The sequence below is a fragment of the Mus pahari genome, chromosome 6 (genome assembly GCF_900095145.1).
Source record: "Mus pahari chromosome 6, PAHARI_EIJ_v1.1, whole genome shotgun sequence".
NCBI classification, from domain to species: Eukaryota; Metazoa; Chordata; class Mammalia; order Rodentia; family Muridae; genus Mus; species Mus pahari.
Window position 1 is genome coordinate 1,313,350 of NC_034595.1, and position 15,098 is coordinate 1,328,447.

The following is a 15,098-nucleotide window of genomic DNA, read 5'->3' on the forward strand; positions in this document are numbered from 1 at the left end:
GAGACAGGGTTTCTCTGCATAGCCCTGTCTGTCCTGGAACTCACTTTGTAGACCAGGCTGGCCTCGAACTCAGAAATCCGCCAGCCTCTGCCTCCCGAGTGCTGGGATTAAAGGCGTGTGCCACCATGCCCGGCCAAATTTAAATTTTTGAGACATAGTCTTGTTCTGTAGTGCAGAGTGGTCTTGAACTTGAGATTCTACAACCTCAGCCACTCTGAAGCTGGCATGTATGTGCCACCACAGCAGCCTTGACTTGACTTGAGTTTTGAGTTATCCTGACTAATCTGGTAGGGTCGACTCTCTGCTCCCAAGTGCCCCCTTCCAGGAAGAACCAGGGCCCTGGGTCCCCTCACACTACGTTTCTACCCTGCTGTCTCTCACAGCTGAACTGTCCAGGCAGCTGCTGGAAGCCCTCGCTGGCAGCATCTCGGGTGAACCAGATGACCGTCTGCAGAATGACCTTAGATGCTTTGTTGCTTTGTGTTATTTTGTTGGGACAGAGCTAAGACCTCTTCATCCTGAGAAAACATCTGCCTCAGCAGAGGGTCCTTCCCTAAGTGACTGCTCTCTCTCCACACTTCATTTTGCTTAGTGAGAGGCAGAAGGAAGGGCTGTAATAAGTTTCTCAATTTAAGACTTTACGATTGGTCTTTAGAAAAATAGTAACATGCTATAAAAACCCCAGATTTGGAACATGATGCCATCATGTGTCGATGCTCTCTTTAATAGGCTTCCTTCCTGTAACGATAGGGTCATGTGGGGTGAAACCTGTATGTATGTTTGGGGAGGGCCCCCACCCTGGATGGGGGAGGGCAAGGGAGCTCAGAAAGGTAGGTACTGGAAGATTATAATGAAAAGGGCACAGGATTGGATTCTTATGTTTATGAAATTCTAGTGTACGTGTTGTTAGAAGAAAATTAAGGCATCTTCAAAACAGAATCCAGACTCAACAGAAGCCTAATAAAATGAGCCAATTATACAAAACACGCTGCGTGATTCAATTTATGCGCAATTGCCCGGCATCATACTCAGAGGCATGGTATAAGGTGGTCCCCAGTGATAGAAAAGAATGGGGTGGTGGGGATGGGGGTGGTGGTGAATGGGTGCTGGGTCTTGGCTTGCGTTTGGAGGTGGATGGTAATGAAGGGTAAACAAGGAAACAAACCAAGGTGACGTGCATGCCTCTGGGGACAAGAACCCGGCCCTGGTTCTGTCGTGGAAAGGGTTAAGGATGACAGAGAGCACTGTGGTGTGACATCCCCAGAGGATAAGGTAGAGAGGAGAGACACGCCTCCCAGTGGTGGATCAAGCCTGCATGGTTGGGGAGCCAGATTACATGGAAGGGTGGGCAGCATTGGCTTCAATGAGGTTTTTTCTTTTTTTCTTTCCCCCACAGGTTGGGCTTTTGCATGAGCAAGGTCTGTTTTGTTGAATTAGCTTGTTTGGTTTGTTTGGTTTCTTTGGGACAAGGTCTCACTCTTTAGCCTAGGTTGTTTTTGAACTCAATGTTTAGCAGACTGGCTTTATAGTCACAGGGCAATCATCCTGCTTCAGGACCCAAGTGTCAGGATGACAGGCAGGAGCCGACACACTCTGAGTTATACTGGCTTTTGAAATTGTGACAATATTCAGGGAGTTTATCATTTTTCAAGTGGACAGCTTAGCCTTGCTAACCTGATGATTGGCGCCCCTTACGTCATCGGTCTCCTCCCCATGGGAAAACCCATCTTCACTCCTGTCCAGGAAGCTCATTCCTTTCCTGTCTGTGATACCCTTGATGTTACTCTCCCCACTGTTTTTCCCAGACTTGTCCTCCAGGTCTCTGAGGACACAATTACTGCGCGCTCCTCCTCCATCGAGCTCTGTCCTCCCAAGAGCCCCGTGTCTCAGCTACTGTTTCTGACATCACCACCATTTTCTAAAAAGGAGAATAGGGATAGGGGCTCTGAGGATGAGGATGCCATAGGTCCCAGGTAGGAGAGGGAACGGCAACTTAGGAGACAACGTCTATTTAAATCGGGCCAGCAAGCCCGATGCAGGACTGCCACAGGACTTTAGGGGACAGAATGGAAACGCCTCTATGACCAGATGCTCAGCCTTGTGCCTGGTCAACATCATGGTTACCCACAACGTGGACAAACTCTCTCTACCTGCATGGAGGCAGAGCCTCTGCCCTCTAATGCACTCTTTGAAAGTCCCTTCATTAAGTTGGGTCTCATCCCTGCTGCTCTCCCCTCTTTCAGAGGGGTCCCCATTATCCCTAAGTTGCAGTTTTGATTTCCTAATGTCACTCTGCCTTCCTCTCCAGCATCTTCTTGTACCCTAATTATGTGGACCCCAAATCCTGGCCATGTCAAGCCTTTCAGCTTCTGGACCGCCCTCTTCCTTCTGCCATGGTCGGGTTCAGCATGTGCTCCACCTGAGATAGGTACGCAGTCCCTGCCCTTTTTGCCTGATAACTCCCACTTATCCCCAGGTCCTAGCATAGGTGGCACTTCTCCCAGGAAACCTCCCCTGAGCATCTTGTGCCCCAGAACACCCTACATGTCCCTAGACAGCTTCTGTCTCTGTGGGCTGTAAAGGTTTTGTGCCCTGGTTCCTTGGGAAGCTGAGTCACAGGAGGTGGGAACTGGGTTTCCCTTAAACCTCCACCAGGTTGCTCAGTACCCCAGCACATAGTAAGTGCACAATGCCTGTTATATGCAAGAGAAGCCAAGCGACCCGAAGCCGGGGCTCTACTTACCTTCTTCTTCATCTTCACATTTTTGAAGATGGCATGGACCCTCCAGGTCTTCGCAAACATGGCTCCAAAGGCGGTTGTGTAGCCCACGGTGAGAATCCAGGTCCGGACCTAGAAGCCAGGACAACACAGGGGGGTTAACATCGCCTAGGCAACTGACCACGCAGCAAGTGGAACCTAGGTGTTGGGGCCCAACAGACACTCTGCTGTGCATTTTTGGGACTCAGATTCTAATCCTATGGACAGCTAGTGCCACTTGTCACTCATGGGTCCTGGGCACTAGGTGTAGAGGACAATAAGCTTCAAATTGATCCCCATCAGGTCCCTGGCTCAAAGCAGGCTGCCCACCCAGCAAGACACGGACATCTCTGTACAGCTGAGCGGTCTCTAGGAAGGTGGGACAGACAGACAGACACCCTCCCTCCTGGTCCCTCTCATTACATTCTCCTCCCTTCCCTTGTGTGGGTACTAGTCTCATGCTTGACTGACTTTAGGGCCCTCCTCAGGACTAGGGTCCTGCCCTACTCCTTGCTTGACTGAGGTGTACCTTGGTTACCAGCCCTGGCTGCTGACTGGTAGGAACAGCCAGTCTAAAGGAGCCCTGGCTTCCTGGAGGTTGAGACAGAATGGCCACCATCAGATACCTACCCTGGGGCCTCCAAGATGCCCACTTTCTGCCAGGACTATAATGGCAGTGAGATACTCCCTTCATTGGCTGGCCCCGATGCCTCCGATACAGGAGCCTTGGCCTCCGAGTACAGCTCCTATGACCCCGACCTAAGTGATATGTTGTGCCTGCCCCCACCCATCTGGCCCTGTGGCTCACAGGTATCCTGGGCCACTCTGTTTGTGAAGATAGAAACTGGCTGAGAAAGTGTCATGGCCGACCCCTAAGCCAGGGATGGCAGCAGCAGGCTGGCCATTGTTGAGAGACACATGTGACACGTGAAGGGTGACACAGCACAGGTGGCAACACAGCTTTCTGTTTTCTTCCAAATACTCAAAAATCAGATGGGCAATGAATGACAGTGGATTTTTTTGGGGGGGGATGGCCACACTGTCACCTACATTATAGTGTGTATATGTAGTACCCATGTTATAATCCAAGGATGTTAAAGAAAGTGGAGAACTCGGAGGGAGGCAGAGCTGATCCCTGGGGACTGAGATGACTTGGAGCACCCACTGTCCTCTGTCACAGTCACTGGGACCTCACACCGCAATCACTCAGCCAGACACCAGTTGGCTCATCTGTCTGTTCACTCATCACAGACCATGAGACCAGAGACAGTGTGGACCATGCCAACCACCATCATTAACCAGGGCAACCCGGGAGGGGGCTGCTGAAGGAGGAAATCCTTTTATGAAGAAACTGAGGCCCACAGCGCTTGCGTATTTCCTCCGTCACCCACTGACAACCCAGAACTCCAGTTCAGTGTCCTGAGCCTGAGTGGCCTTCTCTTCCCGACGGCACCTGTCTCCTCTCGAGAGTCTGCTTAACTCAAAGCAGCTTCATCTACACTTGGGAGCCGGCCCACCAGCCAGTGCACACTGTCCCCACAGCGTGCTGGACGCCGTGTCCCCGATGCTGCTGCTGTTTGGGGAGGTTGTGGGTACCTTAGACTTGATGGGTCCCGAGTGGCCGCCTGTGAAGGTTAGACCTGGCCCCTGATTCTCTGTCTCTGCTTCCCACACACCGCACAGGTGAGCCGCTCTGTTGGGCCACACACTCATTACTGGGACGGACGGAAGCTCCAGGGACTGTCAGCCCAAAGACATTTCCCATCCCTCCAGCTACTTCACTTGCCACAGAGATATAAGCGTAATGCGCTGTGGTGGTTCACCTCAATTGTCAACTTGATGGGAGTTAGTCACCATGGGAACAAACCTAGGCTTGTCTAAGAAGCTTTCTGATGAGGTCTGTACCCTCAAACTGTGAGCCGAAATAAACTGTCTCTTCCTTACATCTCTTCTGTCAGGTAATGGCCTTGGTGCGGAGAACCCTCACAGCCTCTACACGACTTAAAGAGAAAAATATGTCCACCAGGAGACCAGCTCCTGGGGTTTTCCATCACACACTATTAGAAAGTGACTTTCAGCTGTAAACATACACGGGCATTTTTTACAAAGGATGGGAAACATGAAAATGGTGCCATTCTTTTTGCCTCGTTCTGTGGTCCTATTTGGAGGCCACATGTCACGGCCCCGTGCCCGGCTTATTCACAGTCCCTTGACCCACGCTCTCTTTACAGCCATCATTACCAGGCTGCTTGTCTCTTTTGAGAGAGCCAATTTCATTAAGATTCAATAACATAAATTAAGTGAGTTAAAACTCGATGAGAGAAATTTAATCTGGCGTCTGGAAGCTGGAATGTGTTGTGGTGAACTAACTGAAAGCGGAGCAGGCTATGGGCGCCTGGGCAGAGCGCTTCATAGAGAGGCTGGTCCTGGCTGGTGTCTGCGAACTGGGACTTGGGGAAGGTTCCTGCCTTTCGCTTCCTGATGTAGGGTCTCATTGGGCGTAAGCAATTTGTGCAAAGAGTGGGATTGTGCTATATACATGATTCCAGGCAGCTGTGTTCTGTCTAGAATGCCGATGTGTTGCAGACCTAACGTTTGGGTGGCTCGGCCTTGGGTGTCCCGTGTCTCAGGCACTAGTTGTCCTATGTCCGTCCCTGGGGAAGGCTCTGGGGGCTCATACCAGGTCTTCCCCGGAGGTCCCTACATGAACCTACACCTTGGCTAGTGTCGTAATCGGTCAGAACCACAACTAGGACTGGATGTCCGGGCCTGGGAATCCCAGCGAGTCATTGAAGTTGAGGCTGTCACCGTTGGATGTCATGGCCTGACCAGCAGCAGAATGGAGCAGTGAGAAAGGACAGTAGAGCCCCAGCCAAGCCTGTACAGGCTGGCTCACCCTGGGTCGTCCCTCCCTGAGTGATGCTGCCGGAGGGGAGGCCCATTTCTTTGCTCTGCCAGATTCTGTGAGCCAGAAGCTGCCAGGCTGGCGCCTCCTCTGCCCACCTGAGGCTGCCGCTGGGTGACAGCTTGACTCCCAGACCGTCTTCCTCTGGCCTCTGAAGCTGCACGTGCCGCTTTCATAGGAAGCCTCGGTGATGAGCAGATGCCCTATAAACCCCTCAGTTCCGCAGCTAGGCCGAGCCCATGGCTCTTCTCTAGGCTGCCGTTTCCTCAGACACAGGAGTCTCACTGTCTGTCACTCAAGTTAGAGATCTGAGAACTACACCAACCCCTTCCTGCCCTCACTCTCCCGTTTCATCTACAGGCATGACCCACGCAGCGTCGTCCTCAGCTACCTCAAAGGGAAACCCCGTAGGACAAAACAGGCAAGCAGGCAAACCCCACTTCCGGCCCTTCAAGTAAAACCATCTCACCGATTTCTATCAGACTTGAATTTACTAGAAAGCCAAGTAGGGGTTTCTTGGGTAACCTCTGCCTTTTTAGAGTTAGAAAACCCCAGCATTTCTGGTAGGGCCACAGGAAGGCTCCCCTGCCCCACCTTTGTCCAGCTGCTTTCCGTGATGAGCACAGAGTCCCCTGCAAGCAGGGGTGGAAGTCAAAATCACCCGCAGGACTCAACCCTGCATACTGGGACAGGGCTCTGCAGGAGGGGACACATGTGAGTGCACCCCACTCTGGGGCTCCACTCTTCTGCAGCTGATGTTTGGGGGATGAGGTTTCTGGGCTTCCATGACCCCGAGATGCCTGGTCTCTGAGAGGTTCCATGACAGCACGGCCCCAGAGACTGTGTGGGCTGGGGAGGGCAGCTTCACTGACACCTGTGGCCTGGTAAGTGGAGTTCTGCAGACATTTACCAGGGTCTGTTCATGGTATGTACGTATCTGTGTGCATGCATTGCTTCAAGCGAGGCAGTGGATAAGGCTTCTCCTGTCTCAGGCAGGGAGTTAGTTGCATGCTAAGCCTGGCTCCTCTGAGTACCCACTGAGCAGCACCCCCCCACCAGCTGCATTGGCTTTTTATAGGAGTCCAGCAACGGAGGACTCCTGCCTAGAGCATCCACATAGGTCCCTGCCATCACTCTTCCTGCCCCAGGCCCTCCACACTGCAGGTGGCAGAGGCTCACAGCAGCTTGGTTTGTCTCCAGTCCAGTTCTAGCAGAGCAAGGGCATCCCAGGTCACTGTTGCTATGGAAACACCTGCACCACAACCACCAGCACCCACCCTGGGGGGTTCCCAGCTCTTCAACTGTTCACTCTGCCTCCTTGCTATCCTTCTAGAAGTGACCACCATTATCCTAACAGTCCATCATTCATTCATAAGTGATCCACCCATTCATTCATTCATTCAAAAGCATTCATTGAGGCTTACTGTGAAGCAGGGACTCAGAGCTTTAATACACGGTTTCATTTAATCCTTACAACCCTAGTATAGCCCCACTTTTACAGAAGAGTGAATGAACTATAAGGTTCAGAGATATTAGTAGCAGAGGCAGTCATGGAGCTAGGAAGTCAAGTTGTGGGGTTTTGGGGCCACCTGCCAGTGGTCTCTCTAAAATACTCTGGGGACATGTCAGAAATGAATAAAATCACTCAAGTTTATGCCATAAGGTGTAGATTTTGTGGTATCTTGATTTCTTTTTTTTTTTTTTTTTTTTTGGTTTTTTGAGACAGGGTTTCTCTGTATTGCTCTGGCTGTCCTGGAACTCACTCTGTAGACCAGGCTGGCCTTGAACTCAGAAATCTGCCTGCCTCTGCCTCCCAAGTGCTGGGATTAAAGGCATGTGCCACCACTGCCCAGCTTTTTTTTTTTTTTTTTCCAATCCAAAAGGGCAAATGTTTGGTTGGGATACTTGTCTGGCAGACAGAATTCTGTTGGTCTGTTGACCTGTTTTTCCGGGTAAAAGCCAGTTGACTGCCTAGTGGCTCTGGAAACCTGATGACTGAGTGTGGACCCTGGATTCCCTACAGAGACCTCTGACCTCCACATGCATGCCTTTGCATGTATGCACACTCCCTTCCTGTAATAAATAAGTGTACTAAATTAAAAAAATACATTTTGGTTTTGTTTTGTTTTTTTCTTCTAAGAGAGGAAGACTCAGGGCAGGCATCCTTCATCCTTGTAATCTTCCAGAGTTCGGAGCCTTATCCTAGCTAAGCACTGCCGGGCAGGCTCTGGTCTGCTCTCAGGGGAGGGAAAGGGTAGTAGTCCTGGTGGCCTGCCTCAGGGTTAGAAGGAGGGGCTATGCCTAGGTAAGGAAGCATTGATGGTGTTGAATTCCAGGGTGGCGTGGACTCTAGGAGAGTTAGTTACACAGAGCTGCCGGCTTGCTTCCACCCCCAGCAATGCTGCTGAGCCAGGGGCACGGCAGGTCCTGTGGGGCTTGCTGTCCACACAAGCCTCTGGGGCCTCTCTGTGCATCTCTCGCAGCGGGTTGTTCCCTGACATCTCGTGTCCTGGCTGAGGTTCCTGCCTAGGCTTCGCAGGAGTGCCAGCGTAATCTGTCTTGTCACCTGCCTGGCTCCCATTCCAGCTGCCAGGGCTGGGTTCCTGAGCCAGGTGGACTTGTCATCTGTGAGCCAGTGTTTCTTCCCTTCCCCCAACACCAGGGCTCTGCCCGTACTCAGCACCATTCCCAGCGACTCTGTGCCCACAGGGGCCGTGTTGCTATGGTGACTCTACTTCTGACAGTGTCCAGGGAGACAGCACCAGGGAGCTGGAGCTACTTGCAGGACTTGCTGAGGCTGGCACTGAAGACTGGGAAGGTTCCAGAAAGGATCAAGGGTGGGGGATGGGATTCAGTGGCAGCCTCTGTGTGTGTATATGCACACGCATGTGTGCAGAGTCTAATGGCCTCCCTGAGCAGAGGCCTGATTCCTGGAGAACCAATGTTGGGTGGCCCAACATTGACGTGGCTTCATGCTGAGCTGCTGTCATAGTCCGCCATGTGTGGGGAGACAGAACAGAGTGACACTGTAAACCATTGAGTTGTTCACAATGGTGGCTGACTTCGGTGCCTACTTCATCTCCTGGCTTTGAGGGTGCTGCAGATCTGGAGGCCAGGTGGTGAACAGCATGGTAGGAGTAAAGATATTCTAAAGAGATAGCCATGCCCGTTAATCCGACTATCAAACTATTGAAACAATGGACCCCAGGAAATGAGAATTTCCCAGGAATCTCATTCTGGGAGAGGAAAAGTTCTCAGCCAGAGGATGTGTGTGCGTGCATGCATGCGTGCCTCCTGGACAGAATGAGGCAGTGGTGGGTCAGTGGTGGGATGGGCTGCGCCTCGATTGGAACTGCCCACATGTGCCACTCTCTTGGATTTTCAAGACAAAGTTTCTCTGTGTAGCCCTGGCTGTCCTGGAACTCGCTTTGTAGACCAGCCTGGTCTCCAACTCACAGTAATCCACCTGTCTCTGACTCCCAAGTGCTGGGACTAAAGGCATGCAGCACCACCATTTGGCCTGTATTTAACCTATTAAGGGAAGGTTTATTTATTTTTGTTTATATGTGTGTATGTGCATGTATGCATGTGTGCCACGAGTATGCAGTGTCCACAGAGGTCTGAAAAGGCCGCTGGATCTTCTGAAACCGGAGAACAGGTGGGTGTAAGCCACCACTGTGGGAATTGGGAATCGAACTCAGGATCTTTGCAGGAGCAGCCACGCTCTCAACAATTGCACCATCACCCCAGCTCCTCCATTAATCCTTCCTCGGGACCCTGAAGACAGGCTCGCACCTGTCACTGGACCTTTATGTCCCTCTTTCTAATGTGGCCACATTGACTAAATCCCCTTTTCCTGCTTTATACTATTTGGCTACTTTAACTAGGTTCTTGAGGACAGGTGGCTGAACTTAGCTTTTGGGGGTGGAGACTCTGACCTCAGGTTTGATAACAAAGTGGCACATTGTGACACATTGTGATGTTTTCCTCTCCTCTCTCATGGCGTCACTCTACTATCTCACTTAACCCACATCTCTCCCTACCTGACGGGAGAGGGCTGTCATGCCCATTTTACAGAGGACAAAAGTGAGGCTGAGTTTCAAGCTTTGAGCTCAGGATATTCTTGGCCCCAATTTGCCTTTCTGTACCCTACTTCCTGCTCCCTGCTTGCTCAGGGTGTGTGTGTGTGTGTGTGTGTGTGTGTGTGTGTGTGTTGCCACTGAGGGTAGCCAACAAGTCCAGAGACAGAACAGAGCCCATCTATTGACATCAGTAGGATGCAGGAATAGCAGATGGAATGAGCCTTCTCACCCTCCCCTGGTATTTGGGTTCTGCTGTCAAGAATATCCAGTCCCTCTTCTTGAGTGACAGAGGGAATTATTCTAGAAGTGACCCCAGTCATACATTCAGGCTGAACCGGTTCAATCCAGAGGAGGCTGCTTCTCCTGCAGTCACACGTGGGCTCCCCGCACACGGTTCCCACTACTGAGAAAGGAATTCTGGGCGAGAGAACTGCCATTTCCCCAGCCCGGAGCGCAGGCTCAGGTCGATTTGTAAAGCACGTCATGATTTATTCATGTTGCCTCTCCGGGCTTCCCAGGACGACCTTCCTCTCACACAAATGAGCGCAACTCCCAGAATAGAATGTCAGGCTTCATTAAGGAAAAAGCCCCAGTGTGGGGACAGCCTTTTTCTTGCTCCCCAGCTCCCTGGCCTGTCATTAGCACTTGGAGAATTCAGGTCAAATTCCTGAAAACCCCAGCTGGAAGTGCCTTGGAGGGTGGGGCGCAAGGGTGACGCACATGGAGGGCCCACCTCTGATAGGATGCTCTCCTGGAGGGCAGCTCTCAGAGTTCCTCTGCACCCAAGACTCAACTGCCCAACTGGAGGCATCCTGGAGGCAGTGCCAAGGAGCCAGCAGAGCCCCAGGAGGGACTGGGACTGCTGCAGAACCAGGGGTACAGATCTACAGTGCACTTGGGGGACAGGACTCTCATCCTTGTGGGATGCCAGTGAGGGGCTGGACCGCTGTCCTTGCTCACTGCAGTCAGACACAGGCACTTCTGATCTGATCTGGTTGTTTCTTGTTCATCCCGGTATGTTTCTACACAGCTGTGTCCGATGACAAGGTCACCGAGAGATCTTTATGTCACGCATGACTGGCACATACATGAGGGCTTACCGTGCAGAGTGTTTCAAAGGTCTTTTCTGAGACGAAGGATCCATCGAGGCCAAAGAGGAAGATGGATGCATAGGACAGCATCCCGCCCAGGATGATGAGGTTGTTCATGTAGGGGCTTGACATCTTGATCAGCCTGGTGGAAAGAGGGCTAGGTTACACAGCATCTTCTGCACATGCCGGGTGAGCCTGCTGCCAAACATTCAGGAATGAGGGAAACGGCCCTGAGGCGGTCCACTTCCAGGCTGACGCCCACTGCTTGTGAAGAGAACCCCAACAGCTGCATATTGTCCCACCTCCTCCCTCCTCCCTATCAGTCCTCCAGGGAGAGGTCCCCTGCTGCGATAGCTTCAACAGCTTAATCTATTGGAATTTTTGGCTTACAGGATTTGGGTTAGGGTCAGGAACAGGAGTCTAATTGAATGAGTGTAGTGAGGAGTGTTGTTCAGAGACTGCTCCATAGGTGGTAAGTGGTCCCCCTGGAACACTCAGAAAGCCCCCCCAAAGGGGGATGGGGTAGTGACACATCTCCCAGTCACAACCCTTACACCAGGAGTTGGGCCACTGGGCCCTCACACCATTTTCTGTTCTCTCTCACCAGACCAGTGGAGGTATGACTTTCACTCCCAAACATCCTCCAGGAATCCTGCTGTGGCCTCTAAGTGCCCAGCAAACCAAGTTTGAGCTTGCTGAGCTAAACCCCAAGGGGGTTAGAATTTCTAGCCCACTCAGGGTACCTGGCTCCCCTGGCTTGGAACAGTTCCTTTTATAGGCTGTAGCAATAGCCAGTTGCTCCTCAAACATTTTACTTGTATTCTGCGATTCTACAAATGATTCAAGCTTAGGACTGGCGAACTTCCTGGAGAGGGTGGTTTGCAAAATGGTGGGTAGGAAGAGAAATGGGAGGGAGATCGAGTTCCCACATTTTTGCAGATTTTTCAATGGCTGAGCCATCCAAATAAATCATTCTGGTAATTTCTCCAAGAGGCCACGAGGGGGAAGTTAAAGAATTAATCTAGTGAGGCAGTTTGTAGCTCTGACAGGATCTCCTTAGACATGCAGGAGGGCTGGACAGCACTGCAAAGCAACTAGATGTCTGAGCCTTAAGCCAAATGCTACCAGGTATAACCCTCACTTAGGATTGGTTCCAGTCGCTGTGCAAATTGCAGGTGGCTAGGAAGAGACACCAGGTGAATTGCATTTATTCTTCGGGAAATGGGTCTGACCTAAACAATTACTCAAATAAACAAATAAACCCGCAGGGCTCAAAGGCTCCCAGCTCCTCCTTGGCAAGCAGAAAAAGAGGCAAAACCAGAGTTAAACCTGTGCCCTTGTCCCTGCCAGCCTGTGCGGAATGCAGTGCGGCTTCAGGGACAATGACAAGGGTCCCATGTCCCCTGGGTGCGTGTGAGGCTCCTCCAACACAGGTTTCTAACTGTGGTCCAGTCTCTCCCATGACAGAGCAAGAGTGGGTTCAGTGATTTCCTATGGATACCGGCCAAGATGGCTGCCTGGCCAAGATCAAGGAGTACTGGCCTGGCTACTGGCAGCTGAGTACAGTACCTCAGGGTGGGGACTTCCTGGGGAGAGCTGAGGATACTCAAAAGGCTGAGGTAGAACCAAGGGGGTAGGCTATGCCACTCATGGGCAACAGACCCCTGGTGACACTGGGAGCCGTGGAAAGGGTCAAATGAGATGTGAGGGAGGGGCCTCCTTAACTGACATGGGTTGTCCCAATTGGGGGGGGGCTCTGTCACCGGGGACCTCACTAGGAAAGGCCCACTTCCTTTCTACTAGCAGTGCCTAAAGGTGTTAGAAGTGAGCCTGAGAAGCTGGGGACTCTGGGGTCTTCTGTGTCGTTGCTCTTGAAGTAACTCAAGTTGATGAGCATGTCCAGAGCTCCAAGGTCCATGTGCTTGGGTTTATCACTTCCACTTTATTTAACTCAGTCCTCCAACAGTCAAGCTGCCCCCTACCGTGTGTGTGTGTGTGTGTGTGTGTGTGTGTGTGCCCTACAGTATCTTAGCAACAAGGGCAGCATACTTCAGGAACCCACACCAAAACATTCACTGTGCTCTTGAAGAGCCTGCCATGCTGTGACCCCATTGGTGAAGCAAGGGGCTGGTCCACCAGAAAAAGCACTCTCCCAGCATAGGGCAGGGCTGCTTACTTTTGGTTCCGGTTCTTGATGTTGAAGAAGAGGAAGGCGCTGGCCATGATCATGCCGAGGATAGTGAGAGCTGACAGGATGCTATACAGCGGAAGCGAGATCTTCCGAAGCTGCTCCAGAATGATGGTCTTGTCCTTGGGTGGCTCTGACCCTGCAAGGTCAAGGAGAAGCCATTAGACCCTAGTGCTATTATTCTCCAAGGACATTCTGCCTCTGTGTCCTTACTATCCAGCCAAATACAGCACATGTACCCTGCGTCAGGCTCGTCTACCCACTGGGTGAGAGGATCTAGTGGCTGGCCAGTCTGCTCAGCAGGAGCCTGAGCCAGGACTTATTTCTTTCTCTAAATAGAATCAATAAGGGATCTGTGATGCATTTAACAGCCATTAGAAGACTAGAATTTGATTTGGTCTAATTACGCTGTTGAAAAACCATCACCATTTATCCCCAAAGGTAACCATGGCTGGGAATGCAGAGGTACTGCTGGGTGCTACTGGGCAGGGTTGTGGCAAAGAACTTGGCACGATCCTCAAGGACTCTGCTTCTACCTGAACATGATAAATGATCCTGTTCACCAGGGCAGACACCCCGCCTGTCAATTCTAGGGTGACAGATATGTGCTCCGGCTGCAGATTCTCAGCCTCAAGGTCATTATCACAAAAGCTCTCTGGTTTTCTGTTTCCTAAGACTGGGTAACTGTGGGAGGTGGAAGCTACCTCCCCTTCACACAGAGCGGGGGGGGGGGGGCAGGCTGAAGCTGTGGGGTTCCGTTTCTCTGTGCCTGCCAGGCTGCCTGGCTCATTCCTCAAGGGCACCAGGAACTCAAGGGGTGGGGACTGAGAGACTCAGAACAAATGTGTTGTCCTGCATGGTTGCCGGTTTGTACAGGTTGGTCTGGGATGACGAAGGCAGGAGCTCTCCTGACCCTGCCTTCCTGAACATTCTCTTCTTTTATGGGCTATCTCAGGTCACGTGTTTGCTGTGGAATTAGGAACTATTAAGCCCCTCCTCTTCAGTAGGCCGAAGTAAAATTGGCTAGATGCAGGCGAGTGGCCAAGACCAGAGTCCTGTTGGGGATGCTGGTGACCTCAGTTATGCCTCCATTTGCAGAAGACACACCAGGGAACAGGCAGGAAGCAGTGGGGGTGGAGAACAAGCCCCTTCACCCAGCCTGGATGGAACCCTGTGCTTGCAAGTTCAAATGTGCTCAGAAAACAGCCAATGGGGACAGCAGGGATCTTCATCTAAGAGCCCGAGAAAAACTCTTTCCTAAAGGATCTAGGGAGCTTCCAGAGTGCGAAACCCTGAGAAGGGGGTGGGGGTGGGCACTGATCCATGAGAAGAGAGGCCCAAGGCAGACAGAGATAGGCAGGCAGCATTTTCCACTTGCAGAAGCTGGAACTTCATATCCACAAACTTCCTCCTTATACCATCCCCTCACCCCATGAGTTTTATTTCCGTTCATTCCTCACTCACTCATCTATCCACCATTGATAATCAGGTTCTGCCAGTCAGTCAGGCCTGATGCGCGACATCAAGGATGCACAATGAGGAAGATGCAGTCTCTGCCCTCAGGGGTGGGGAGCTTGCAGATAGCCCCAGGGAAAGAACAGAGCGACACGAGGCAACCCCAGTTTCTGAGTGTAGTCTGCAGGATGATGTGGGGACGGGAGAGACACAGGCTCTAATGTATGGACACTTAGCTCACCAATACACGATAAATAAGTTATAAATACTAGACCCTTCTCACTTGACCCATACATCACCCTTATAGGTGGTGGGCTGAACAGTCTTCCAGGTGTTTTGTGGCTTTTCCAGCTGGTAAATGGCCTGTTGGCAGGACTGGGACCCAGATCTGCCTGACTCTAACTGCTGGGCAAACAGTCCCTGGGGATGTAGCCCAGAGGGAGGCTAGCCTCAGGTATATGCTAGCCTCAGGTATACGCTAGCCTGAGTACCTGGCAGGCAGCAGAGAACAGCTCTGGGGCTGGAGTCAGGAGATGCTCCCTGGGGTGGGGTTGGAGGGTGAGAAGAATGGTTGCCTGTCCCCAGAAAGAGGAGGAAGAGGAGGAGGAGGAGGAGGAGG

At 51.8% G+C, this 15,098-nt stretch overlaps 1 protein-coding gene across 1 annotated transcript in view; it reads right to left on the reverse strand.

Moving 5' to 3' along the window:
- Gabbr2 (gamma-aminobutyric acid type B receptor subunit 2) overlaps window positions 1–15,098 on the reverse strand; it is a 336,248-nt gene that overhangs the window by 58,016 nt on the left and 263,134 nt on the right. Inside the window, exons 10-12 of the mRNA XM_021200029.2 lie at window positions 13,013–13,163; window positions 10,846–10,978; window positions 2,744–2,851 (exon numbers count right to left, since the gene is read on the reverse strand). Coding sequence (XP_021055688.1) covers window positions 2,744–2,851; window positions 10,846–10,978; window positions 13,013–13,163 — 392 coding nt within the window. The remainder of the gene's footprint in view (window positions 1–2,743; window positions 2,852–10,845; window positions 10,979–13,012; window positions 13,164–15,098) is intronic.